This window comes from Gasterosteus aculeatus, chromosome 15 (assembly GCF_964276395.1).
Source record: "Gasterosteus aculeatus chromosome 15, fGasAcu3.hap1.1, whole genome shotgun sequence".
Classification (NCBI taxonomy): domain Eukaryota; kingdom Metazoa; phylum Chordata; class Actinopteri; order Perciformes; family Gasterosteidae; genus Gasterosteus; species Gasterosteus aculeatus.
In genome coordinates, this window is record NC_135703.1 from 14,475,509 (window position 1) to 14,501,926 (window position 26,418).

The following is a 26,418-nucleotide window of genomic DNA, read 5'->3' on the forward strand; positions in this document are numbered from 1 at the left end:
TTGTTGCTGCTCTAATTTAATTTAATGAGGGGAGATGTGCAGTGAGAGGAAGGGGGGAAATAATCCTACTCGTCTCCCTTTTGATGCCTTTTTTCTTTTCCTCCTTCCCGATCTCTTTTGTTTGCAAATGAACATAGGTTGCTGCATACGCACGCGCGCGCACACACACACACACACACACACACACACACACACACACACACACACACACACACACACACACACACACACACACCAACCTACCTATCTGTTAATGTCAATGTTCCGAAAGAACAACAATTTTTCCAATAATTCTTCGTGGCAATCATGTCTGTGCCTGGCGTGGACTCGTATCAGTTTCTAGGCAGGCAGGTTTATTGTGTGTTGTGTGTACTTGTGTGTGTACACCTGTCAACCCCCAGGCATTGGTGCACTCTGCACATGGCCATAATGTCCCTTTAATCAGATCATACTTCCTGCTTCTCGGCCTATCACGTCGCTGCAGGCTCCTGATTGGATTATCAGCGCCTGGTCCGACACCATCCGTCTCCCTGATCAGCTGATGGCCCAATCAAACACGCATGCTCGCATACACACATGCGCACAGAACAAACCTGTTTAACGTGACACAAACACACATATGCTAAGGGATTTATTCACATTAGCCGGCACAAATGTGTCACCGTGCGGTCATTTGGGCTGGCTGATGTGAATAAAGCCTTTAGCATATGTGCGCAAATGACCGCACAACTACACATTTGTGCTTACAAGAGCTTACACACAAACCCACACACGCGGTAGTGAGCGCACACGCAGGCTCACAACTGCATGTACATGTTTGACAAACGTGTCCACAAAAGAGTTTATACTGATAGACATACACGTGTCCATACTGGCAGGTATTTATCAGCCGTACTCCTGCCACACAGACACACACACACACACACACATGCTCAGTGCAGTGGGATTTTATCGCAGGGCGTTTGTTCAGCGCTCGCTCTTTGCTGTGTGTTCTGCTCCCTCTCGTACATCTGCTTGAAACCCGATTAAAAGGATTACAGCTGCATTACAGCGACTGATTGCAGCGTTCAGAGTCAACGTCACTCTGCGTTGTTGAAGAATGGTGATGCACATCAGAGCATCACCTCAGAAGTGAAGACTCCCTTGAGTGAAAGTCATAACTCACCGAATGGGAGAATGACGGATCTCTCCAGTGCATTTTGTTCAAATTATTTTTACCTCCATTGTGATGTGACTGGTAAGGATAAAGGTAAAGATCACATTTGATTAAAATATGTCTTGCATGCAAATATTCCTGTATTTATTTTATTTATATCACCTTTATTCAAATAATCTATAAATAAATACATTTTGTCAGGTCGGTGAAGCATGGCTTGGGGTCAGCTCTGTGTGTGTGTGTGTGTGTGTGTGTGTGTGTGTGTGTGTGTGTGTGTGTGTGTGTGTGTGAGACCCTTGTTTTCACCCTCGACCCGCTTTGCTACATCATTAGAGATGTTATTGTTTAATCATATTTTTGGGGGATTTTTTTTTCATGCTGCGCAGACCTTCTGTCCCAAAATGTATTTTGTATCTTGGATTTCTGTTCACACACTGTTCTCTCAGCTTTTTGGGTGAGCTGATCGCGTATCAGACTACTTGGATCTTAACGGGAGACAAAATACATAACTGGTACGATTCAAGCAAACATTTCATATGAAATGCGGATGTATCGGCACCAAGGCTCAGAGCGGCAGACATCTGAAGGCATTAGTCTCTCGAAGACACGCGTGTGTGTCCATGTGTGTGTCTATTCTAGCAGGCGTCAAGGTTAATGACAGAGCTGCCGCCAGCCCTTAGTTTATGAAGTGAAACTTACACACACAACACTGCGAACGGCCGCCATCGGACTAGATCCCATCCGTCTTCCAGCCCGCAGTCCATCTTATCGGAGCTTCACTCGCTCTTTGTCCACTCCTCCGTCTTCACACACTCGCTCCGTCACCCCCAGGGCCGCCTATAGCTCGTACACGCAAAGAAAGCCTTGGGTTTATGATGGATGGTGTTTGTCCAGCTCATTGTGCGAGACCCTCTGTGTGTTTGTGTTTTCGGCTCAAGTCGACGGTTTCTGTTGTTTGTGCTGCAAGAAAAACAGTTGCGATGTTTATTCCGTTTTTAATTGAAGTATTTATCCTCTTGTCTGTTCCGTCCTCCAGCTTCGACACCTGGGTAACGACGAGGTCCACATTGTTTGGTCGGAACATAGCAGAGACTACCGGCGAGGGATCATCCCCACGGAGTTTGGAGACGTGCTGATCATCATCTACCCCATGAAGAACCACATGTACTCCATTCATATACTCAAAAAACCTGAGGTAAGAAAAACAGCCTTCAGCATTTCAACACTGGACTCTGCCAGCTGTCATTTCTTTGGGCAATTAACTGTGTTGCAGAATCCTTTATCATTGGCTGAAAATGCCCCTGAAACAGCCAGACATTTAAGTTGATCATTAAATCCCTGCACGATGCTTCAGTCAGACCGATCACAGCAGCTGGGCGAAGGGGCGCGGCTCTGTTGATCGCACAGCTGGAAGGATTTCCAGTAGTTTGGTGAAACTTGGTACAACAGTTCATGGTCCCCAGAAGAGGAGTCCTCTGGAATGTGATGCCCACATTCTCCTTTATGGTGAATTTGGTGATTGTTTATTAACAATCTCAAAGGTCATTCAAGAGCTCATTTCGAAACTTTGTTCAAAAACCTTCCACTGATGGTTTCTATAAAGGCCAGCAGTTAGTTATCCTGCGCCGATGCTTCCTTTCCTAATCCATTTAAAATAAAGTTTTCTGGCGATTAACGTCTTACACCCCGAGGCAGATCTCACGCTGCCATGGCCCGGCCTCACAGAGCTGCTTGCACGGCCGCAGACCGTTGTAAAAGCCTCGCTGTGTAACAAACAGAAGAGCAACAATGAGAGACCAAGCACGTCCTCCAAAAGAAAAGGTTTCCAGTCAAATGGCGTCATGTACAACTTTAGCGACAGTGCCATGGGTATTCTAATGACGTTTGAGCCGTTACACTTTATGGATGCGGATTAGGGCAAAAATAAAACGTTGAAGATGGGTGGTGTTTTGGTGCATTATTGTATGTTTCCTACCAGACAACACAGATATGCCTGCAGATTGACTAACAATCCTAGAGAGAGTCTTTTCCTGAGTCTTGCTGCTCTGGTTAATGTATCAGTCTAAAACACACAGACGTTAAGACCACAGCACTGATAGCGTAATTGCATTTCAAACGAGAACTAACGCAATAAAATGCTGCTTTTTTCTGTATGACATAGATACCACAGCACTAATAACATAACCTCATTTTGCTTCATTCATTCTACAAAGCAAAACTATTGAATTATCATGAACCCAAAAACAAGTTAGATGAGATATTCTGTGTGTTGTTGTCCTGAAAGCACTGTATCCAGTCGTATAGTGCACGGCTTGCAGACCTGCTCCACAGATAAATTCAATAAGAAGCCGCCCCTTATTCTCTTTGGTGGATTCCACAAGCAAAGTATGAAATTAAATTGGACTTAGTAAAACCCCAGTGGCTCCAAGAGATCATTCTGTTTTGGTAAATACATCTAGAGTCGCATGTCTTTTATCGGCTCTCATTGACGCTTAATTCAAAAAAATCAACTGTAAAATTTGAGAGCAAAGTTCCTTCTGTCTGCTTTGATGCCGGTTTCTCAACTTCTCCTCTGTGTTTGTAGGTGCCATTCTTCGGCCCGCTGTTTGACGGTGCCGTAGTGGACATGGACATCTTGCCCACCATGGTCAGAGCCACAGCTATCAACGCCAGTCGAGCCCTCAAATCCCTCATTCCCCTCTACCAGAACTTGTATCCTTTTGAAAGCCGGGCTCAGAATTCGAAGGTCAGTCAGTCGCTCAACTTCTCTTTGCTGGCTGTGCCTCCGTCTCCATGCCAACACCTCACAGTAGGGTCTTTATAAGTGAGTCGTTTGCAGAGTCAGGTGAGCAACTCGGGGCTTGTATATCTTATCGCCATTGTGCCGGCCGCTGAGATCCTCGCACGTCTGCGCGCGAGCGAGAATGTCGCTGCTCGCTCAGCTCGAGTGGTAAGAATAGCAAATCAATGTCCAGCGGTGGATGGCTTTCAGGGTATAAGTGCTACTGTGATAGAGCTGTGTTTAGTCGCCTCTGAAGTGCCGTATATCAAGTGCGTATGCAGCCGTGTGTGCGGGAGCGATCAAGGCACAGACAGGTGTGCGCCCGCGCAGTCGGCCCGCTTGATGCGATGTGATGGTAGTTTCGGTTGGAACCGGCCCCCTGTGGTCGATGCTTATTGATGACTCTCCTCTCTAATGCTGCTTCTAGATGAAGGGGGCTTTGCTCTCTGGTCTCACAAACACACACACACACACACACACACGTGTCCACGCTTACACACACTCTTCTGTCTCAACAAGCACGGACAGTCGATTACACAGACGTAAGCTCCTCAGAGGCCCACATGCAGATGCGTGCAGTACCGAGTGTACGTTCACACACACACACACACACACACACACACACACACACACACACCAACCACAGAGAGGTGACCGTGTCCCTGTTGAGGCGAGATGAGCCGCCGGCTGATCATTGAAAGCCATTTGATTCCTGTGTGATGCTCTAGTGTTGTGGTGTCGTTTCTGCTGGTCACATTCAAACACGTCGTGTGCACGAGTACAGTGTAAACCAGACGGGACGGCTTGGAAACAAAAATAATTAAAAGAATCGCTGACATGCCAACACCACACCGGTCTGAGGAGGGTCTTTTCTGCGCGGCATCGGGACGAGAAAAGGCCTTTTTACAGAGCGCTGAGGTGGTGCGGCTCAAACAACTTGCACGTGGGTTACAAGCCACAGCGCACGCCAAAATAAAGCCACCAGGACACCTGTTAAAGCACCTTTCTCCCCCCCCCCCCACCCCCCCCCCTCCCTCCCTCGCCGTGTGTCCCTTTACTCCCCTCTTGTCCAACTTTCTCCCGCTCCAACGTGCCATCAGCCCTGAGATTTGGGGCTCCGGGGGGGATTGAAGAAGCCATTAGTTTGGCTCAATGTGGGAGCTAACACCCCCAGACCTTGTGTGTGTGTGTGTGTGTGTGTGTGTGTGTGTGTGTGTGTGTGAGATCACACAAACACACGCCCGTTGACAAGTGGGCCGCGTGCGCTTGTTCTGAGGCGTTTGGGTGCGTGTGCCAGTGTTGGTGCGTATTGATTGGCCGCAGCAGCAGGTCGATGTCCCTGACAGGCTGAATTACAGTAATCAGTCATTATTGACTTCCTGTCTACGCACACGTCTCTCCTCCACCGTCTCTCCAGCCGTGCTCCGCCCTTCTGCTTCTGCCGCTGCGTCACTCTCGCCTCTCTGACTTCTTGCATCTCTGTCCCGTTGTCTGTTTTTCCTCCTCAGGTTTTTCTCCACTTTACTCGTAGTGTCACTCCCGTCACACTCTTCACCAGCAACGCCTGTCAACTTTATGAATGTGGGAGACAACACGTGTCGTTCTCCTTGGAGACAGAAGCGCGTGAGACATTTCCCTAAAGAGACACGCATTTAAATATATAAACTAGTTAGGGGAATTGATACATGGTGTCAAAACTCTTAATTACTAACCCTAAATGCTAAATGTTTGTCATCTGGTGCCAGATTCATAAGACAAGATAAAGTTATGCAGGAGTGGTGTAGTGGAGCTGCGACGGCAGCGTGCAGCTTTCAGCTTTTGGTTGTAAGACAGAATGCGAACGTTGCAGGAGGTTAGCGAGGGTCAACGAGGGTTGGACGCCCTCATCAAGCAGTGTTTGTGTGGTTCTGAATGCTGCACAGAGGCAACTATGGGGGGGGAGAGCCTGGCAGTGCTAAGTGTGTCAGTGGTTAACTGGCATTTTTCTCTTCTTTTTCTGTCTATCTCTGTCTGTTTTCCCACTTCCCTCCCTCTGTCTTCCTCCCGGCCCTCGGGGCAGTCCATCTGCCTTCTCTCTCCCTCCCTCTCTCTGATCTTTCATTCACCATGACCACAGCCATCCAGAAGCGCGCGCGCACACACACACACACACACACACACACACACACGACGCATAGTGCCAGGCCGCTGGGGCAGCTGTGTGTAGGCACAGCTCTATCTCACATATCAGCTCATTGCAGCAAGAAAAGCAGTCCAAGACTCAACAACACACACACACACACACACACACAGACACTCAACAAACAGGGCCTCACAACATTCACAATGCAACACAGCGCACAGCATGTTTTAGCTTGACCGTCTGATGACTCGTAAACATCGTGTCAAACACCGTCCGGTTCCTCCTTCATAACTGCCCTGCCGAACCTTCTGAGTGGAACCGGTGAGCATTGAGGACGCACTGCTGAGGACGCACTGCTGAGGACGCACTGCTGAGGACGCACTGCTGAGGACGCACTGCTGAGGACGCACTGCTGAGGACGCACTGCTGAGGACGCACTGCTGAGGACGCACCGCTGTCCCCACACTCCCTAAAAAGGAAAGCTCACGCTGTGTATTGGGGACAGCGGATGGCAAAGGGCACCGCCCACAGTTGTCTACGCGCTCTTCAAAGCCGCGAGACTCCTTTGACAAAAACTGGAGTTGCTGCTCTAGCGTGTCTGTTTGTGTTACTGTGTGCCGTCAGCTCGCACAGACACAAACTGAGATCCTTACTTCCTTCAAAACTCATACGTGTGTTTATGCTGAAAATAGTTCTAGTTAGAGTCACAGAAGGGAAGCACTGAGGATGTATTGAGCCTCCTGACCACTTCTGAATTTGGAATCTCTGAGCACAGCAGACAACATAATGAACGCACATGAACGTACTCGAAGTGTAATTTTTTTGGTCACCAGGTGCTCGTGAGCAGAGCGTCTGTAGGTCGCTCGCTCACTCACCTGTGAGTTTCCATTGGCTGCTCCGCCGTCTGATAACTAGAGAGCCTGTGAGCGCCGCGTGGGAGCGTCTTCAAGCTTTAGGTGTGTGTGTGTGTGTGTGTCTGTGGGGTTGTGTGTGTGTAGGGGCAAGCCGGTGCTGTCCTGCATCTGCTCCTGGGTGATTGTGGTTCTGGGGAACAATGTTGGAGAGTCACTAAGCTGCTACACACACACACACACAGCAAGTGTGTGTGCTTGGACTTTCGAATGTATATCACTCCAGTTACACTTGTGTATTTTGCAGCGTATATGTTGCATGTGTATATATTTCACTCACAGGATTAAAGCTTTTGTGTGTGTGTGTGTGTGTGTGTGTCTGTGTGTGTTTGGGACATCCCCTCTAGTAGTTGATTGGCAGAGATGGCTGCACTGAGGCTGGGGTCAGCATATGGCTCAGTGTGATAGCGATGCTGCGTGCGTGTAAGTGTGCATGTGTGTTTCTTTTGCGCATGTGTGTCTCTGCCTCGTTTCCCCCCCACTCTGTTTCCACTGAAATAATGGCAGCTCTGGGCATGTAGCGCTATTATCCCCCATATCCACACACACACACACACACACACCGAGGGCAGCCAAGCGCCCGGCGGCCTCCCCGCCTTCTCTTTGCCAGCCCCCACAATGGAGCCCATTGTCCCACTGAGGCGACAATCGGCTGTGTGCGACGGGGAGCGTGCTGGTCCTCCGCGCGGGGAAGAGGTGAGGTCAGAACCTTACACATTGGAGACATTTCTTTGTCGCTGATGCTGAAATGGGGTCATGTTATCTTCGAACCCCCCCCTCCCCCCTCCCCCTGGTGTGTGACATCGGAAGCTGCCTGTCTTCAGTCTGCAATAATGAGTATGAGACAAATAAGTCACATATTAATTATAGCTGCTGATCCAGGCGCATTGACTGATCACTGATATTCCACTAAAAACATTTGCAATTTTTAATATATTATCTGATAACCGGTACCAAAGCAACATTGGTCTTCTGAGGGGGAACAACACAATGCAGCATATGTGCAGTAGTGAGGCAGGTAGAGTGGTCTAGCACAAAAAAGGAACACAGCTGGATTTACTGGCAGGGGACTTTTTTTAAAGGAACTTTGAAGCCTGTAGATTTCCTTTGGAGAATCTCAGTCAAAGAAAGAACAAAAAAACACTTTCAGTGATGTGGGTTGATCAGTTACACAATGACCAAAATTAACTTTTAACACCCACTTCTTTATGCATGCCGAAGAAGTCTGAGGAAGTTTGGCTCCGCTGGTTGTTTGTGTAGCTAGTGGGCTGCATCAATGCTGTGTAACGCCTTTAAGAGGCGTTTCACGCCTTCAGGCTCGTAGTACTTCAGGCACGTAGTACTCTGGGGATAAGATAATTCCAGGTTGTTTATCGAACAGCCGTCTGGTAGAGATTTAAAATGAAAATGTCCATTTAAAAGTGAAGTACCTTTCTCTATTTTCTCGGTTAATGTGTGCAGCAGTGTTACGCTGTTAACGCATGATAAAATTATTGTCAGAGTTGATGGATAGCTCTGTTAACGTGGTTATAACACGTTAACGTGCCCAGCCTATATCTATATACTGTATATATATATTAGATTAGTGGAGAAAGAGAAGTTGTATTTTTGCATGTTGTTGATGTGAAGGATAGAGCTTTGTGTGGAGGAAGAGAAATGTATTTTTATTATTGAAAACAGAACGTTCCATGAGCAGCCATTATGGCAAATTGATAGCAAATCGAAATCACACCCCCAAGCGCTATTTGATGCTTTAAAATACAGTTAGGATTAGGTTAAGGGTCTGTGTATTAGTTTGGGTGAGGAAATGAATATGTGCACAGGGGCGAGGGGGGGTTGTGCTTAATTATTTCCTGAACAGATAGAGGAAATGAAAAGAAAGGGGTGAGGAGGAGGAGGAGGAGGTCGCAGGTAATCGCTCCTTCGCCTGTGTGCGTGTGCGTGTGTGTGTGTGTGTGTCTGCGTGTGCGTGTGCGTGTTCCACTGGCTCATATCGGCACCCTGACGTTTGACACTTTGTCGGATATTTTGTGGGCTTCACTCACGTACAGCAGGTCAACGGGATGTTTTTCAGGGTTTTTTTTTATAGGTGTGCGTATCGCTGGGATTTTATCAATACCAGTGTTGTTACCAATACCGCCAATCAATCGGTTCGGTTACTTATCGGTACTCTCGTCGCGGGAAAAAAAGACAAAATAATGTATACGGCTGCTCCCCTTATTAAATAATTAAGGGGGTATTAAACATAAACTCTGATGTATTATTTGTCTCTTAAATCCCTGTTGAGAAGCCCGATGGCGCTAATCAGTCATTCATTGATCGGTCTGCTGAGTGGCGTTTCTGCAGATGTTGTGTAATGTTCCCCGTGTTCGCTTAATGTTGTGACAAACTGCTGCTCCTTCCTGCCTCACCTTTAATTCCTGCATTGCATCAACTAGAGTCAAATGGAGACGCACTCTTTTTCTTTTCCCTCTGCCATTCTGTGTTTATCACGCGGTACTGTGTGTGCGTGTGTGTGTGCGTGTGCGTGTGTTGGTGTGAGGAGGAGGTTTGCAAAGCAGCCTTTTTGCATAGAGATCGCACTCCGTATCTCCTAAAGTACCGTTAACACCTTATCAATGCTGCGGGTATTTACCACCGTGTTGTTGTCACACAGACTCCGTTTAGCAGTAAACATACGTGTCCTTTTCAGGCTCCACGCCCACGCAGAGATCTCAGGTCTGAGACCGGAATTATCACAGCGAATTACTCTAGAAATTGCTTGTTTTTTGTTATTAATTTTGTTCTAATTTCAGAAACGTACGATTCATGCAATAGCCGTGTGTGATGGTGTGTGTGCACGTGATGGTGTGTGTGCACGTGATGGTGTGTGTGCACACGTTGCACACGTAGACTACTAGTCACCAGGAGCTGTGCGGACACATGAGTTGTAGCCATCAGCGGCTTGATCACGTCTTGTTTGAGCTACTCCCCCTCTGACTGATACACACACACAGTGTGTTTTGTGTGTGTGTGTGTGTGTGTGTGTGTGTGTGCGTGCGAGAATGTAAGTCTTTTTATGTGACATGGTGTTTAAGATTCAGGATGAGAGCATGACAGAGTGCAGCAGAGTCATACGCTCTGACAGCCGTCACCCAAACGGTGGTCTTCACAGGTTAGGAGTAGTTGTGTGTGTGTGATTAATCAATTAATCAATCACCCTCAAATATTTGTTTGGAAGAGAAAGAACGAAACTCTAAATGTTCCTGCAGGTTTTTACATTGTGAAATCAGACTTTTTACTGACATTACTAGTTATGACAAATTACCATGTAAAAACAGATTATTACGAATACATAATATATATTTATAGTATTATATAATAAATATTAGATTATTTAAAAACATTGGGGGCAGATGTTTGTTTGTTTGTGTTTAACACAAATAAGAGGAGAGTTGTTGTTACCTTTGGACTCCTTTTGCTTAAATTGTCTCAGAACCAAATCTTATTCAAGACATGTTCCTGCTGGTGATATAAGGGCGGTATGATAAAATGATAATGTACAAACTAGGAGCAGAAATGTCTCAGCTCGGTTTGTTTCTGTTCATTGCGCTTAGGAACCGTAAAGGCTGCTTTTTCTGCCACGACGTTCGCTTGATTGTTAATTGTTATGGAACCAATCACGGATGTAAATGCATCAGACTTGTGTGACTAGCGAAAAAGATGGTTAGCTCTAAAAAATAAACTAATTTGCAATTTAAAGGAGAAAGAAATACAGTTTTCTTTCAAAATACTTTAATAGATTAATAGACATTTGGTATTATTAGTTTGAAAATTAGAACAACGTTAACATTAAAAGCTGCTTCGAGCTGTAATTTTGTTCAATTCATAATATTTATATATGTATTTTTTATTGCTGTGAAAATATCTCCTTCAAACATCTGGATCTATTTATGACTCTCGCCAAGAACTCTGCGTTCAGTTTACATTTGAACGTCTGGATGTGACGGACAGACAACACGAGAGTGGCGCATGATGCATCCGTCATGTCCAGGGAGTGTGTGGCAGCTGGATAACGTAATGTCTTTGAGGTCGTGTCCACATTATGGAAGGACAACATTTCTTCTCATCTCACCTCACATGTGGGTGTTTGTGGTTGTATGTGTGCACGGAGGAGGAATACTGCTGAACTGTTACAGCCTGCAGATAAGAACAACATCCGTCTGCTTAATCAGAGAATTATTATCATGGCCTCTGTGACGTTCACTCACACGCAAGCTGTGTGTGCGTGTGTGTCTGTCCAAGCACATTGCTGTGTGTGTGTGTGTGGGGGGGTTAGATAGAGCTGTAATTGCACTGGCAGCTTTAGGGCTCCCCAGTGGTGAAAGGGAGGGAGGTGTGTGTGTGTGCGTGTGTGTGTGCGTGTGTGTGTGTGTGTGTGTGTGTGTGTGTGTGTGTGTGTGTGTGTGTGTGTGTGTGTGTGTGTGTGTGTGTGTGTGTGTGTGTGTGTGTGTGTGTGTGTGTGTGTGTGTGTGTGTGTGTGTGTGTGTGTGTGCACATGTCGAAGAGCGGGGTGGGGTGACAAGGGGCCAATTAATGTAGCACGTCTGTTTTTCTCCTCGGCCTGTGTCTGCATTAGGTTAAAGAGCAGATGAATAGGGGTGAATACAATTGTGTGTGTGCGGGGGGGGATGTACGTTGTCCCCTGACAATAAGTAGTGCATTAGACCAACCTATCTCTGCCCTCATCTTTGGCGTACGTGGACACATACACACACACACACACACACACACACACTCTTAATAAAATCACAAAGCCTCCATATCATTGCTATCGCAGAAAGATATAAACCCATTAGCTTTTTCCCTTGGGCATGGAGACACACACACACACACACACAGGCAGACACGCACAGGTTTATCATTACACGCTGTAAAGCTTTTCCAATTGTATTATCCCTCTGATGTCCTCTCTGTTGTCTGTTCCAAAGCCTGGGGTGGAGAGCACAGATAGTTTTGGGTGTGTGGGTGAGATTCAGGGTGAGATACTGAGTGTGTGTGTGTGTGTGTGTTTCAGAGGTGAGGTGAAAGTAGACGGTTGCGCTTTTAACACGTTTTTTAACCTTTTGAAAACCGATGTTTAAGCTTGTCCGTAGAATGCTGAGACAAGTTTCCCTTTGTCCACGTTCAGAATCGCTCAAAGCTCAAAGCTGCGACCGAATGCTCCTGCTTCACGCTGGCGGAGTTGTTTGGAGTTTCACGCGGTTGAATTGCGGTCATGGCCGACTAAATGCAACCGATTCATATAAACGTCGTAAGAAAATGTGAATAGCAGCGAGTGAACAGAGAAACCTTGACCCATCCCACTTCTTTAAACTCCGCTGTCGCTTTAAAAATCGATAAAAGCAGCCTGGCTGGACTTGACGAGACGCCATTTCAGAGCCACTTGCACAGTTGCCGAGTGTGTCTTTTAAATGCATCATCGTCTGGTTTCTGCTGCGACGACGTCGGCTGAAGAAGAAGGCGACGTTCCTCGTGGACGCCATCGATACGTGCCGTCGGTACCTGTTTCTCCACAGCATGATGAGTCATCCACGGCAGAGCTCCATCAGCGGTGGAAACACTATCAAGCCATATCAGTGAGCCACATCATGTTTATTACTATGAACATGGAGCTTCAGTTTGTTTTCAGTCTAGTTTAAAATGTATTTAAAACGCCGCTGCCATAGATATAGCTCTCAAACACCAGATGTGCATTAATTAAAAACTACAGTTTCCCGCAGATTCATTGGATTGCTTTGTCTTTTTTTTAACTGGAAGTAAAGTTTGGCAACAGTTTGACGGTAAGATAGAACATCAGTTTGAAAGAAAAGTAAAGAATAATGTCTTCTTCCTTAACTTATTACAGTTGAGTGAAGCTTATTTAGTTTTAGTTGTCTAGTTTTAACACATTAGCAGTAAAGGTCAATATAGCCTTTGCTGGTGATATGGGAAGTAATGTTTGACATTATCTGCACAGGATGTGATTCTCTCGCCAGCAGTGAGGCTGATGGTCAAAGTCTGTGCATGCAGGTGACAAGTGTTTGCATCCAGAAAAGCCTTTTCCACTCCCACTCTAGTGGACCCTAACCCCTGATTTATTTGTGTGCCGTGAAAACATGCTTAACCAGCGGAACATTTCTGCAAGAAAAATCAAGTCAGCTGTTCTGTATGAAGAGCTAAGGTTTTTTTTTTGGGGGGGGGGGGGTTGTATCCTGACCACATCTTTAAATTTTCCCTTTGATTTTTAATTGATTTATTATACTAAACTAAAACAACATTTTGCCAATCTGTAGACATTCATAGAAATATCTACTATATTCACATGAGAGAGGTATAATCTCCTCTTTTCAGTCACCCACAAGAAAATGAGTTTCTGACTTGATACAAAAGAGGCTTTTTACCCCCCCGGTCCTCCCACCTGTCCGCTTTTTCTATTCGCTGCTTTGCGAGCCTTTGTCCCCTCATACTTTTCCCTCTTTCTTTCTCTTTCTCTGCCTCCAAAAGATATTTTTCAGCTAATGACAAAAAAGAGGGGCCATCTTAAATCCAATTACAGATTTCAGCGTGGAGTGCATTTGGATGGATGGAGGGAGGATCTGTCAGCCAGAGTCCATTTTCCTTGATCCCTCATTGGTTTCTACTTTTTGATAGTAATCATTTCATTCGATGATGAAGGTGCGCCACTAGACGCCACAAAGACTAAACGGTTCCAGCAAGAGCCACGTTAAAATGAAGCTGCCTGAACGTCCTTTAATATACAACATTCAGAGCATTACTATACTAGCTGGGTAAGGATGTAGGGGAGTAACGGCTACCTTTGTGTTCCACTGTTGCCTCCAGTTTGCACCATTAGCACCAGTTAGCAGTTTTCTTTCCAATGCCCGGCGATCTCCTGGCGCTGCCTCAGATCATGATGAACCTATTGGGAGCCCTGCTGTCGGCATGTATGTACATATATTTCCGAGATTCAAACTTTGTAACTGAACAGAGTTACTAAAAGTAGAGAATAACTGCGCAGGCTCTTTTAATTATCCTAAATATGAACTGCTCATGTCAAGTGCTGTGCAGCGACGGAGCATCCGGCGCTCGCTCTGGTGAAGTCGGAGCTGGTGTTTGTGACACGGTGACATGAAGCCGCAGGCAGAACCCCCACGCTGAGAGGAAGAAAGGGAGACAGACACATCTCACAGAGGCAGCGAAGAAAAGTAATGTGATGTTCCCATCGTTTATCCCAGCGGTGGAGCCATGCCAGCGTATTTTTTTTTTCTCCCTCTTCTCCACCTTCTTTCTTACAGCCCCCCACCCCCCCTCCGCCTCTGTAGACATCTTTCTCTGGGGTCCTTTAAACCTTTTGACCTTTTCAGAAATGACAAAACGGTGGCCTTTTATCAGGCAGCGGCTTTCTAAAGAACCCAGAGGTTGTGTTGGCAGATACTTCTGTATTTCCCAAGCTGCCGCCTCGTACGGCCACACGCTATTTACACATGCAATGAAGACAATCAGGTGTTGTTTGCAGGAATATAGAACCACTCTTGGTCCTAATTGCATTAGAGTCACACAACTCTCCCCTTCACACACACCTATGGAGGAAGTGCGATGTAGGGCAGCGGGAAACGGGGAAAAGGCAAACGGCGAGATCTCTCTCTCTCTCTCTCACCCACACACACATGCTGTTACATCTGTATCCTCCCTATCCTGTCTCCCCCGCAGTCCTCCCCGTTCCACTCCACTGTGATTTGCTGCAGGATTCTCACCCTTCTTCCTCGGCACCCTTGCTACATCCTCCCTCTCTTTTTACAAGTTCGCTTCCTCCCGCTCCATCTCGCTTCCTTTGCACCTCCAGCCTCCATCCCTGCTTCCCCGCCGCCTTTATTCCCTCTCCCACTAATTTGAGAAGTATATTTGAAACTATAACTGCTATTTTTAGATCTTAAAAGTCCTTGAAGTTCCTGTGAAATACAGTGTGGTTGTATTTCGTAAAATGTCTCTCCGCGGTTTATTTTAGTTTTCATTTCCTCCATTTCCACTCTCCTTGTTTCTTTTGAATTGTGCCAGCGCAGTTTGTCCCTCCACTTTAAGAGAGCCATATTGTTGTTATTATCATTGTCTCTAACCGGATCAGTTACCATTAGACCTGAATCTTTCTGCTTCTGAGGCCCGTGGACCGGCTCTCTAACCCAATATAAAACCCATGGGAGCTATTACAGATGGCCGCCCCATTCACAAGGCACGCACACACACACACACACACACACACACGCACACATAGATTTCATTCTGAAGATTCATTGGCCTAATCCTATCACACACTCGTACGGCGACACATGCGCTGACATACACACATGGCGCCTGTTCACAACCCCTGTTATCAAATACACACACTCTGCTCTCATTGAAAAACCCAGGTTATTGAAGCTCACTGAGCAAATGGTAATACTATTTGGAGCTGAGCTGTGTTTGTGTGTCAAAGAGACTATAATAGCTGCATATGGCATTATGGCTGGATGTATGAGCGGGGTGAATGTCATTCTATTTATGAGGTTATCTCTAATAGATGGACAGTTGAAGTCCTGGTTTCCATTCACTCAGCTCTCAGCGCCGCTCTTTGAATTCGATGCTGAAGGCTGTAATAGCTGGTGATAAAAGAGCTTTGATTTCCTCCTCCTTTGCGCCGCATTCACTGTAGATCCATGTGCGAACCCCTGCAGCTATATGGAGTGTTGGAAACAGTGCTGACTTTTTTATTGTGTCTTCTTCTAATTTATATTTGCTTTATTTTGCAGTATTTCACCTTTTTTTTACAGCCGGTTTTCTATTTGGTTTCTTATTTTCAGTTACTTTTACTGGCATTTTTTGTTTGAATGTGAAGTTTAGGGAAAGGTAATTTGAGGTATTAAAACTTTGGAACAATAAATGCTTTGTAAGATTCTAAAGCGAAAAGATTCCTGTATCACTGGAGCCTACACTTCCCATAATGCAACTGGATAGTGTTTCTATAATCCCGCATCTTTTAAGCTCCACACAGCCAGTTGGTATTGCGGCCGTTTTTATACATTTGCTTGTAGTCTCCAAGCCCTGATGACATCATGCTCATTTTGGGTACTGCTGCTGTCTGGTCCTCATTTTTGTTGTTGTTGCTCGACCTTGACCTTTGACCCCAGCTATGAGGAGCGAGCCCGGTACCTAGAAACCATCGTGCAGCACCACCAGGAGCCGACCACGTTCGAGGACTATGCGGCTCGGGTCTACAGTCCCGCTCCCTGCACGCACCTGCCCTCTGACACGGGTAAGATGCAACCTTCCAGCCCGCGCAGCGTCCAGACCAACGTAACACCAGACCGGCAAAGACCTCAGAGGAGAAAACTGCTGATTTAACAGCCACAGGGGCCACAGCTAGACGTGTCTTGACCCTTACCATAAATCCTTGGGGGAATTTAGACTAGTGACATTAAGACCTATGAGACAAACTTCAAATATTTCATCTGTGCGTGTGCCTTGACCGTACATAATAACTAAAATACATTGGAAAAAAATGATTTAATACTAAGAACAAAGGTAAATATACAGCTTTTTTTCTCCCGCTAAGTACCACTGCTGGATTGTTAACTACCAAAAGCATCCAACAGGGCCGCCACACACACACACACACACACACACACACACACACACACACACACACACACACTGGCAGCTCACGTCTGAGTATCTGATGCGTTCTGGTTTCTGTCCAAAGCTTCTCGCAGAGCCTTTTTCTGTCTCCAGAGCGTCTCTGAGGAGTTAGCTGACATCTGATCAGCCGTAGAGATGCGAGCGAGTTAAACGCTGCTGCGTGACCCTCATGTGTGTCCCCTTAAGTTTATTAGACGGATAGTGTCATTGAGAATAGCGTGCTGTCCTTTGACTTGCACGTAATCAAATTATTCAGCGTGGCAGTTATTTATAATTATCTAATCCTACAGCTAAGCCACATAAAGCATGAAGGAGCACCAGTGGGTGACGTAAGTCTGCAGACCCACCAGTGTTATATGTCAGCAATACAGCAACATGAGGTTCTACTCTGTTTCTTTACTGGTCAAGCAGAGGTGTGACTGTGAGTGTCAATATGTGTGTAATTGAGTACTGATGTTTTTATTTGTCCAAATGCTCTTCATCCCACCAGCTTTTGTGTCCCAAATGTTAATAGCTGTACAATAATAATCAACCTGCTTTGAGGCTGAATAACATTACACACAACCTGGGTACTGAAATCCCTAAGCATGTGGGTCTTTATCGGGTTGTCAGTGTGTTCTTCAGCCCCAAAACGTCATTCCAGAACACAGGATCAGAACGTCAGTCCGATGGTGAGACGCTCGGACACCTCGTGGCCACTTATTTCAGCACCAGCCTGTTTCAGCACCAGACTAGTCTGAAATGGCCAAATTACTAATCTCAAAATGTGCACACCATCGCGTCGGAGATTACGGCAAAATCTGTACGTAATAATAATATAAATAATATATTATTATTACTATTATTATTATATAATAATTATATATGATATAATAATAAGCATACTAATCCTGTGCTCTGAATTACAAATTACGACCCCCCCCCCCCCCCCCCCGGTCCCCCAAAGAGGAGTCTCTCTGTCTCTCTGTGTCTGTCTCCTGATCTTTACTCAACTTAGGTTCCTCACCCTTAAAAGCACAATGATCAAACATTATCCTCTTTCTGTTTTTTATTTTTTATTTTCACTTTCTAATTTTTGCTTTTCCCCTCTTAACTTTTTTTCATATTATTTTTTATTTCTTTTTATTTTTTTGTCTTTTTCTCCCCCCTCCCTCCCCCTCCCTCCCTCCCTCAGATCGTAGTGTCTCACTTGCCTATAGCTAAGAAGGTAAGCCTGGTCACGTGATTGACCCGCCTCGTTATGATTGGCTCCTCCTACTGACATTTCAGCCTAACCTTATACTCTCCTCCGATTCCTCCACCATTTTGTTTCATCTAAATTTGTCTGTTTTCTCCTCTGTGTTCTCCACAGTGTCAGCAGGCCTGCATGTGTTTGCAGTTGTATACTGTTCAAAAGGTGTCGTTGTCAGCTCATCCGTGGGTGTAGTTTGGTATGACGAGCTGCTATTAGCGCACCGCTAATACACTCCAAGTAACTCAACCGCAACCGTCTCTTTCCATAAATAAAGACTTCCTTGAGCAGTTTCATGTGAGGACGTTTTTCTGTCTTACGAACAACACCTGCCAATCGCATTACTGCGCGTAGGGAAGTGTTCGTCTATGCTGGGTTCTGCTTGCTCGCATAGCACCACCGAGCTAGCTAACCGGGCATTAATATCCTTGTATTTTGCGAGTAGACGTGCGCTTCTTTCCGCGCGGTGATACGGTTGGAGTCTATAACTTGTGATTAAAAATATAGTTCCTGCATTAAACTGCGAACAACAAGGTCTTTCTGTCACACGTAATTGTTGCTTTGAGCACGACGGACCTAGCGCCCGTTATATCGGCGAGAAGGCGGACATCTTTACGGTCGATACAAACTAGACTGATAAACGGCACAACTGGTAAGAGTAGCGATATCTGTGCTTTATATTGGGGTGAACTGTCCCTTTAAGGAGTACGTCATACCAAGCTACAGTCAGGGTCAAGATGAAAGTGAGACGTCCTTTTCTATAGAAACCTTTTCACTCACTGGGTCCTCTTCCGGTTTTGTTCTGTTAACCTGCGCTGTCACACTGACCTTTTGTGTGCTCCTTACTTCCTGGTATTGCTACGATGTATTGCTGTACACACACACACACACACACACACCGTGTGTAACTTGAAACTAACATAAGATGTTTCTTTCTTTGTCAGTACACTTGTTTGTATTTGGAGTTGTGGTGCGGATGAGCAACATGGAGCATACATGTGTACAACGTGTCGCTGGTCTGTTTGTTTTTCCATTCTGTCTGTTGAACGTATTGTTTTTCACCTCTTTGCAAGCAACTCATTCTGTATTTTTATTCATTTTTCTATTTTCTTTCTTTTCTCTGACCGTCCCTCCTTCACGGATCCTTTGTCAACTCCTCTTTTCATACCTTCTTTCTGTTATCCGGTTTCCGCTCTATTCCCGTCTATTTCATTCATTTCTCTTCTCTGCTGTTTCATTCCTTCTTGTATCCTCTTTGCTTCCATCTTGTCGCCTCTTTTTGTCACCGTCCCTCCTTTCCTTTCCTCTGCCATCCTTTCCTTTCCTTTCCTTGACCGTCGTCCTTCAGAGGAGCATAGTTTTATGTATATGATGGTCCCTAAACCACTTGACAGCTTTAACCTGCTCAGGGTGAAGAGGAAGGGTCTGAAGCAGAAGGTTCTTCATGCTAGCTGTGAATGGTATTCTTTATAGATATAAAATTATTACATTTACGTTTCTTTTTTTCTATTCTAGTTCTTGTCTAATGACGTGTCGCTGGTATCAGCTGTAAAGTCAGATAATGCTATTTAAGAATCTTGTAGAGCGTAATTTCAAAATTACAGTCTGCACCAAACTACCTGTGAGAACAGACGAGAGCGGAGCTCAGGAGACACGTCAGCTGATGTAGATGGGAGCACTTTCAAGTTGTTAAACATTGGATATAATTTATGTTGCTCTTTTATTACACACCGTCTCAGAGGTACTCACAGCTTTAAACCGTATCGTTTGTTCTAGGAAGTGAGCAGGTCTAGATATATTTGTGGGGGGAAGAATCCAGCGTAGAAAACAAATAGCGTTGATGTTGTGCGTTGTCTAGTGTCTTTCTGTCTGTGTGAGTTTGCCATCTGGCTCAGTAGAACATTGAGGGGCGTGATGTAACTTTCTTGTTGTCCCTTCTTCCTTTTCATCCCCTTATATATCTCCTCCCTCCTCTCTTTTGTCCTTCCCTCCCCCAACAACAATCCGTCCTCCGCCCCCCCCCCCCCCCCCCCCCCCCTCTCCCGCCCCTGCCTCCTCCCCCTCCACAGGCTCCTGCCTCGAGATTCTTCGGGGAGAAAGTCCGGCTCTTGGGGAGGCCGGGAGCGACTCGGCGTCCCCCATGTCTCCTCGGACTAGCAAGAGCCGCATGTCGATGAAGCTGCGGCGCTCCTCCGGATCGGCCAATAAGACTTAAGCTCAGAGCTGATCAAACTCTTCTTTTCAGGCAATTAGTGCTTAAAAGTTGCAAAATCTGATATGAATTACACTGAAAACCAGCTGTGGTGGGGAAGTCCACAGGCATTTATTTCCAACGGGAGAAACAATGGATGTCACACAGTTGTACTCTCAAAAAACAGTATTTTGTGAAGTATAAACATATTCATTTAATTTAGAAGCTGCTCACAGCTGCTATAAGCCTTTGGTTTTGCACAGCCGAGGCGGCGCTCCATCATAATCCGTGCCATGCTAGGATTCACAAAAAAAAGTGTGCCACGTTAGATGCTGTTCGTTTTTGAAGAAGCGCGTTTGACGAGGTTGAACGGCAGAACAAACGAGAGGTGGAGTCTGTATAGTAGTGTATAGATAGTCAGCCTGTGTGTGTACAGGCACAACTATGAGTTTTGATAACAAAATAATTCATTTGCGAATGAATGCACCGTCGGTTTTGCATGGAGAAAGCAAGAGGAAACGTGTATTTTGTTAAGTATAGCATTAGGCCGATAAAGATGAGGGGTCCGTTGCTATTCAGTCCTCGTGACATGTCCATAGAAAGCTGGCTATAAAACGCTGCATCGCTCTCAAGCCCAAGATGTTTGAACCCAAAAAAATGTCCTCCTCCTTGAACTTGTGGTCTGGAAAGCCGAGCCTGGAAGAATGGTGGAGGGATTACAAAGAGAAAAATTAACGCAATTTGTCACAGAAAGTGTCAACTTTTTTGTGCTTGTGCTGTAAAATGTGGAAAAAGCACTGATGTTCACTGCATTTATGTTACTTTTATTTTATAACTGTTTGTTTGTTTGTTTTGTTCCTTTTTATATTCATATATATATATATTCGATGTATGAATATCAATGAGTGTGTGTACAGTGTGCGGAGGCCGGTTGTTAATACTGTTATGTGAGAATAGCTGTCAAAGTCGGACCTCATTATTTGCTTAAAACACCACGAGATGAAAAGCTTCCACGGTTTCCCCTTTTCACAACCGCTCACTCTTCATTTGCTCGGTATTCAAAGGGAACACGGTTAAGGTTTTCTGTACTGCTGATACGCGTAACCTCGGTACCACAGTGTCATATTCCGGGTTTTTATCGTTTGACATGTAAGTGAGGCCGGAGGAATTAAGGGGGGAAACAGAGTGTTTAAGGGAGAAGGGGTGAAGAAAAGTGATGTCATCTCACCATCATTTAGAAATGAACGGTTTTGTGATTGTTCTTTTATTATAATTTTTCTTTTTTTTAAATCCCACTATTGTATTTAGACTCATCCCCATTTCTACTTGTGGATGGAGGGGATCTGCTCATAATCATAATCCATAAACTGTAACTCTACGTTGATGCACTAACGTTTCAAATTGTTCTTCATCGTTTACTGCTGGGCCACTTACTCCACATGACAGCTAAGATGCATGAACTTATTTTTCCCCCTGGCCTGATCTAAAGGAAGCACATTTACTGTATGCGTCATTTGCATTTGAAAATATAGATCCAGGTGAAGGTTTTGCATTGTGCTTCACTGTGTAGTAGTATTAACAACTGCATTTTCTGTTACTGTTTCATTTTCTTTACTTCAGGAATAGAGAGGAAATACATGGTCAAACTTTTTTTGGGACCTCTCTGGTATCTGCCAGTCTAAAAATTAGGTCAAATTCATGTTGTTATTTTGTGCATGGCTAATTGTTTCCCCTAAATTATTGCTGTCATTATCATTATGATTGCCACGGTAAAGAAGCACCATACATTGTTTTTGACACGTGTTCTACCAGCCCCACTGCACTCTGGGAAGGATCTGTTGTGCGTGGAGTGCAGCGCAATCTCTCGGGGTTTGGATTCAAATATCAGTGATTCCACCTGATTATTAGTCATGCTGCTTTCGTAGCACCACCGAAAAGATGGGGATTTTTTCAGAATATGTAAAGGATTAGCAACCCTGATTAGCAAAACCAAAATGTAAAGAAAAGTTACCCCAAGCCTTTCAGCATGATAAGGAATCCCTCTCAACCTGCCTGGGGACCGTATCAATCAGCCTTATTGACCGTAATCTGAAATCTCGGTGGTCTGGGGACAGTTACCATGTCGACCACACCAATGTCCCACTCATCTACAAACTTACATGTAACTGCTGCGCCTGCGGGGATGGAGGCGGACGCGGGCTTCTGCTGTTGTCAGCCAGGAAACTGACGTATGTAACTACTGACTGTACATACTGCATGACGCCGGTTCAGTAACTGCATGTGGTGATCGGCTGCATCACAACACTTCCTCCAACTGTGTTACTGTCACACCTCTAGTATGTAGACGTGTAATGTCTCTTTTGGAAACGGAAGAGAGCGCAGATGTGCGATGGAGTTTGACAATAAACAATTCGTACCACTTAACAGACGGACCCATTCATTGTGTGTGTGTGTGTGTGTGTGTGTGTGTGTGTGTGTGTGTGTGTGTGTGTGTGTGCCATTGAATGATTTAACAGAGCAGGACTCCTCAGCCATCATAGTGTCTTAACATTTATTGACAATAATTTAGAATAAATGTCACATTGAACTTCAAGAATATCAAAATACTTTACAGGCTTAATAGAACCACAATGAGATGATCCGCATCAATGATGGTTTCAGCAAATATTTCAACAATAATGCATAATCGATAAAGACTAAATACTTATTTTTTTAATTATCAGTACACACATTAAATGTTCCATTTCGGTATGAAAATATTATGTTAGCTGAGAAACTTAGCGGCACATTTAATATAAAAGGCATATTATGGTCAATCTATGTATTTTTCTTTGTTTTGTTTTTTGTTCGCTGTACATGAAAAAGACATTGAATCTGTCTCCAGTTCGTGGGGTATAAGGTCACTTTCTAAATGTAATATCAGGTCTCCACACATCACACCAGTAATGGAACACGGGCTCCAGGGTTATTTTACCCCAGAACTGTGTCCACTGTGAATTTAAACTTCTGCCACACGTGGAGAGGTCTGTGTCTTTGCCTCAGTGCAAATGACCCCCTTTGCTCTAACGAGTTATAATAAATGTAACCGTTTAGTTGCTGTGATTAAATATCAAATAATGTGTTGGCCGAATGAAAGGATGCGAGAGAAGCTGGAACAGAAATCTCATTTTTCCCCTACTGGAGTATTGTGATTGTGTTACTGGCTGCACAAATTAAATCCCGAGAGATTTCAACAGAATAAATTGCCATTTAGAACAAGGGTAACTTTAATTTACATCAATTTCGAGGTTTAATCTCATAATAATCCAGCTGTTATTTTACTCAATTTTAGATCTTTCACCCGTCTACAAAATTAAAATGTCCTTTTCACTCTGTTGGCTGTAAAGACTGAAAAACCTGCTGGAAGACAACAGACCTTCCTTGGACCTGGTGTCGTTTTTTTAATAGTAGTTTGACCGGGTCGTTTATGTTGCGTGGTTTCAGCACCGTGGACAGTTCCGCTCCGACCAACACGCGTCTCTAATTGCCAGCGACACAGCGACGTTTTGTTTATTTATCAGTCATATGGTCAGAACTGTATCTTGGTTAAACAATTGAAGACGCTCAATGAGCTTTAAACAAAACCCATCCGCGAGCCGCACACTGGCTCTCACCGAGCTTTTCGCTTTTATCGCAACTGAACCAAACAGGCCTCCGTCCCAATTTATAACGGTACCTGCCTGAATGCAATGCCAGTGTGACTGTGCGTGGTCCAACTCCCGCTCGTTTTACGGTCGGACCGTCATCTGCAGCAGCATCACCTGCCGCTTCTCGGCAGGATGGGACTTGTTGACGTGCCTCGCGAGCCCCGGGGAGCTGTAGAACGTAGACGCGCAGTGCGTGCACGTGAAGACTTGCGGCTCGCGCTCCCCGCTGCCGCTCTCCCCTCCCTGCGCGTGGAGCAAATCCGGCCTCAGGTCCCCCCGCGGTGTTCCCGCCAGTAACTCGTCCCTCACCGCGTGCCACACGCGGTGCTTGTCCCTGATCTCCGCCGACGGGAAGCGCGCGCCGCACAGGTGACACGAGAACACCTGGCTCTGTCCTCCGCTCGTCTCGCGCGCTTGCCCATAAGAAGACGGGCTGGGAGACGCTCGCGCCGTCTCGTGCGCGGCCAGGTGTTTCTTCAGGTAAGCCTGCCGGCGGAACTTCTTCCCGCAGTACCGACACTCCTCCGCCTCGTCCATGGGAAGCTGGACAAACGGCAGGTCCGCGCCCTCATCCGGGCTGCCGTTTAACAGAAGCCGGCTCGAGGGCGGACCGAGAGCCTCTCTCACCTGCGGGTCCGCGCACCTCCCGGCCGCGTTCCGATATGGAAGCGAGGGGTCGTAGTGGGGGCGCGCGAGGCCGTCGCCTTCAGGGCTGTCCCGCGAACGACCGTGCAGCAGCAGCAGCGGGGGCTCGCGCCGCACGCGGGAGCTGTCCGCCACCCCGGGGTGCTGATTGCCGTCGGTGCGCAGCAGCGCGTTCTCTTTGCCCTCCCTCAGCGGCTGGCCCTCGTCGGCCTGCGTCTCCCCGCCGCGGCCGTTTACCGGACGAGGCTTGTGCCAGCGGCGGTGGGACGCCAGGTTGGCGGGACAGCTGAAGACTTTGTCGCACTCGGGACACCGGTACTCCACGCGCACTATGCGGGAGCACTTGTGCTGCGCGAGGGAGAACGGGTCGGGGTACTCCTCCGTACACAGCTGGCAGATGTACTCTCCGAGCGGCTGGTTCGCGGTGCCACCGGACGACCTCTCCCGCTGCCTCCTCAGTCCGGGAAGCTCCTTCTTGATCCGCAGCCCCAACACCGGCGAGGTCGTGACCTCATCTTCGAAGGTCAGCTTTCGGTTCACTTTGGGCTTCTTCGCGGGCGGTCTGCTGAGTCTGCTGCGTTGGTCCTGCTCGAGGAACTGCTCCGGGTTCACTAGTGTCAATGGCGGGAACAGGTGACCCACGCGCGTGTCGTACCTGTTATCATGCTCGTAGGACGGCGCGTTGCGGCTACTGCTGGCGAGGAGCCTCTCGATGGAAGGGGACGCCGGGGTCTGCGTGGATCTCACCAGGAATGGCGGTTCAGGGAACCCCGGCACCGGGGAGGAAGTGAGGCGCTTCCCGGGGAACAGCGGCTGCTGATCTCCCTCCTCGTGGTGCTGACGGTCCAGCAGTCTCGTGCCGACCGGTTTAACGGGGCTGCAGGACTGGGTCGACGTCAGGTCGCGTGGGGGCAGAGGGGGGGTGAAGAAGCAGGAGAAGTCGCTGCGGGGAGTTTGACCGGCCGCCTGCCTCACCTGCTCCTCGATCTCCGGTAACTGCGCAGATTCCACGTGCGGCCTCCACGCCTCTGTGACCACGGTGGAGTCCCCGCGGGACGCCGGGAGCAGTCCACCCGGCACCACGTACGGGAGCGCGCTCAACACGTCGCTTCTCCCCGCTGCCGGTCGCTCCGTCGCTTCGCACTTCTCACTCCTGTCTCCGTAACATGTTTCGGGTTTGTTGTCACTGTTTGTTCGGGACCGGTACGACGCTGGACATCGCCGGTTTCTCTTCACCAAGAACCCTCGAGGCATGGTGGTGGTGGTGATGGTGGTGATGTTCGGCACCACCAAGCGAAAGGAACAACAACCACTGTCTAAAGCCCACTATCAAGTAGCGCTTTGAAGTAAGAGAGAGAGAGGGAGAGGGAAAGGGAGAGAGAGAGAGAGAGAGAGAGAGAGACGCGCGCGCAGGTGTGATGATGGCACGAGAGAGAGAGAGACATCAGTGTGCGTGGTCACTGGCACACAAATATACACACACGCACACTCAGATACACACAAACACGCACTTTTAATACAGGACCAGGACGCTGTATATTCATTAAATATCACTCAATCAGCTGTACCATTTTGACCTTACCAGCATTTGATGTGTTTACTTATTTATTTATTCTACAGAACTCTTTGGAGTTGGATAAACCCTAAAATAAACAGTTGGTGGCTCATTGTACAAACTAAAGGGTCATATTGATTTTATTTATGTTATTTTCACTGGACCAACGTTGTTTTTTCTCTAATAATGAGGGCCACTTGTTTGCATTACATTGCATTGCGTTACATACATTTGTTGAAATGTTTGGACAATTGCAGTTTTCACAAGAAAACAAGTGGGTTCAGAGGTGAACAGGAAGTTTGCAATATGGTTGTGAATATATTGAATAATCATAGTGAGTCGTTATAATTATCAGTCATTTCCCTTGTGGTCTGAAACACCTTATTGGTTCCACATTGATGAACTTTTCCTCGTATTTCTGGCTGAAGTGCTTTTCACCTGTCAGAAAA

At 46.4% G+C, this 26,418-nt stretch overlaps 2 protein-coding genes across 20 annotated transcripts in view; one reads left to right on the forward strand and one right to left on the reverse strand.

Annotated features, from left to right (window-relative positions):
• ralgapa1 (Ral GTPase activating protein catalytic subunit alpha 1) overlaps positions 1-22,507 on the forward strand; it is a 52,453-nt gene extending 29,946 nt beyond the window's left edge. For 12 of the 19 annotated variants that reach the window (XM_040199187.2, XM_078089028.1, XM_040199189.2 and 9 more), the window contains 4 exons: positions 2,193-2,351; positions 3,741-3,868; positions 16,154-16,278; positions 19,962-22,507. In XM_040199187.2, coding sequence (XP_040055121.2) covers positions 2,193-2,351; positions 3,741-3,868; positions 16,154-16,278; positions 19,962-20,107 — 558 coding nt within the window. In that variant the 3' untranslated portion in view covers positions 20,108-22,507. Of the gene's footprint in view, positions 1-2,192; positions 2,352-3,740; positions 3,869-16,153; positions 16,279-17,835; positions 17,869-19,961 lie in introns of all 19 variants that reach the window. The other 7 variants (XM_078089029.1, XM_078089030.1, XM_040199191.2 and 4 more) reach the window with 1 other exon arrangement.
• Positions 22,508-22,620: 113 nt separating this feature from the next.
• On the reverse strand, positions 22,621-25,743 carry insm2 (insulinoma-associated 2). Its single transcript, XM_040199197.2, has one exon. The coding sequence runs from the start codon at positions 25,666-25,668 to the stop codon at positions 23,851-23,853; it is 1,818 nt and encodes a 605-aa protein (XP_040055131.1). The 5' UTR covers positions 25,669-25,743; the 3' UTR covers positions 22,621-23,850.
• Positions 25,744-26,418: the final 675 nt, after the last annotated feature.

What these genes read in the sequence shown, in the direction of transcription:
- insm2 (XM_040199197.2), bottom strand. Translation starts at nt 25,668, where the DNA reads ATGCCTCGAGGGTTCTTGGTGAAGAGAAACCGGCGATGTCCAGCGTCG.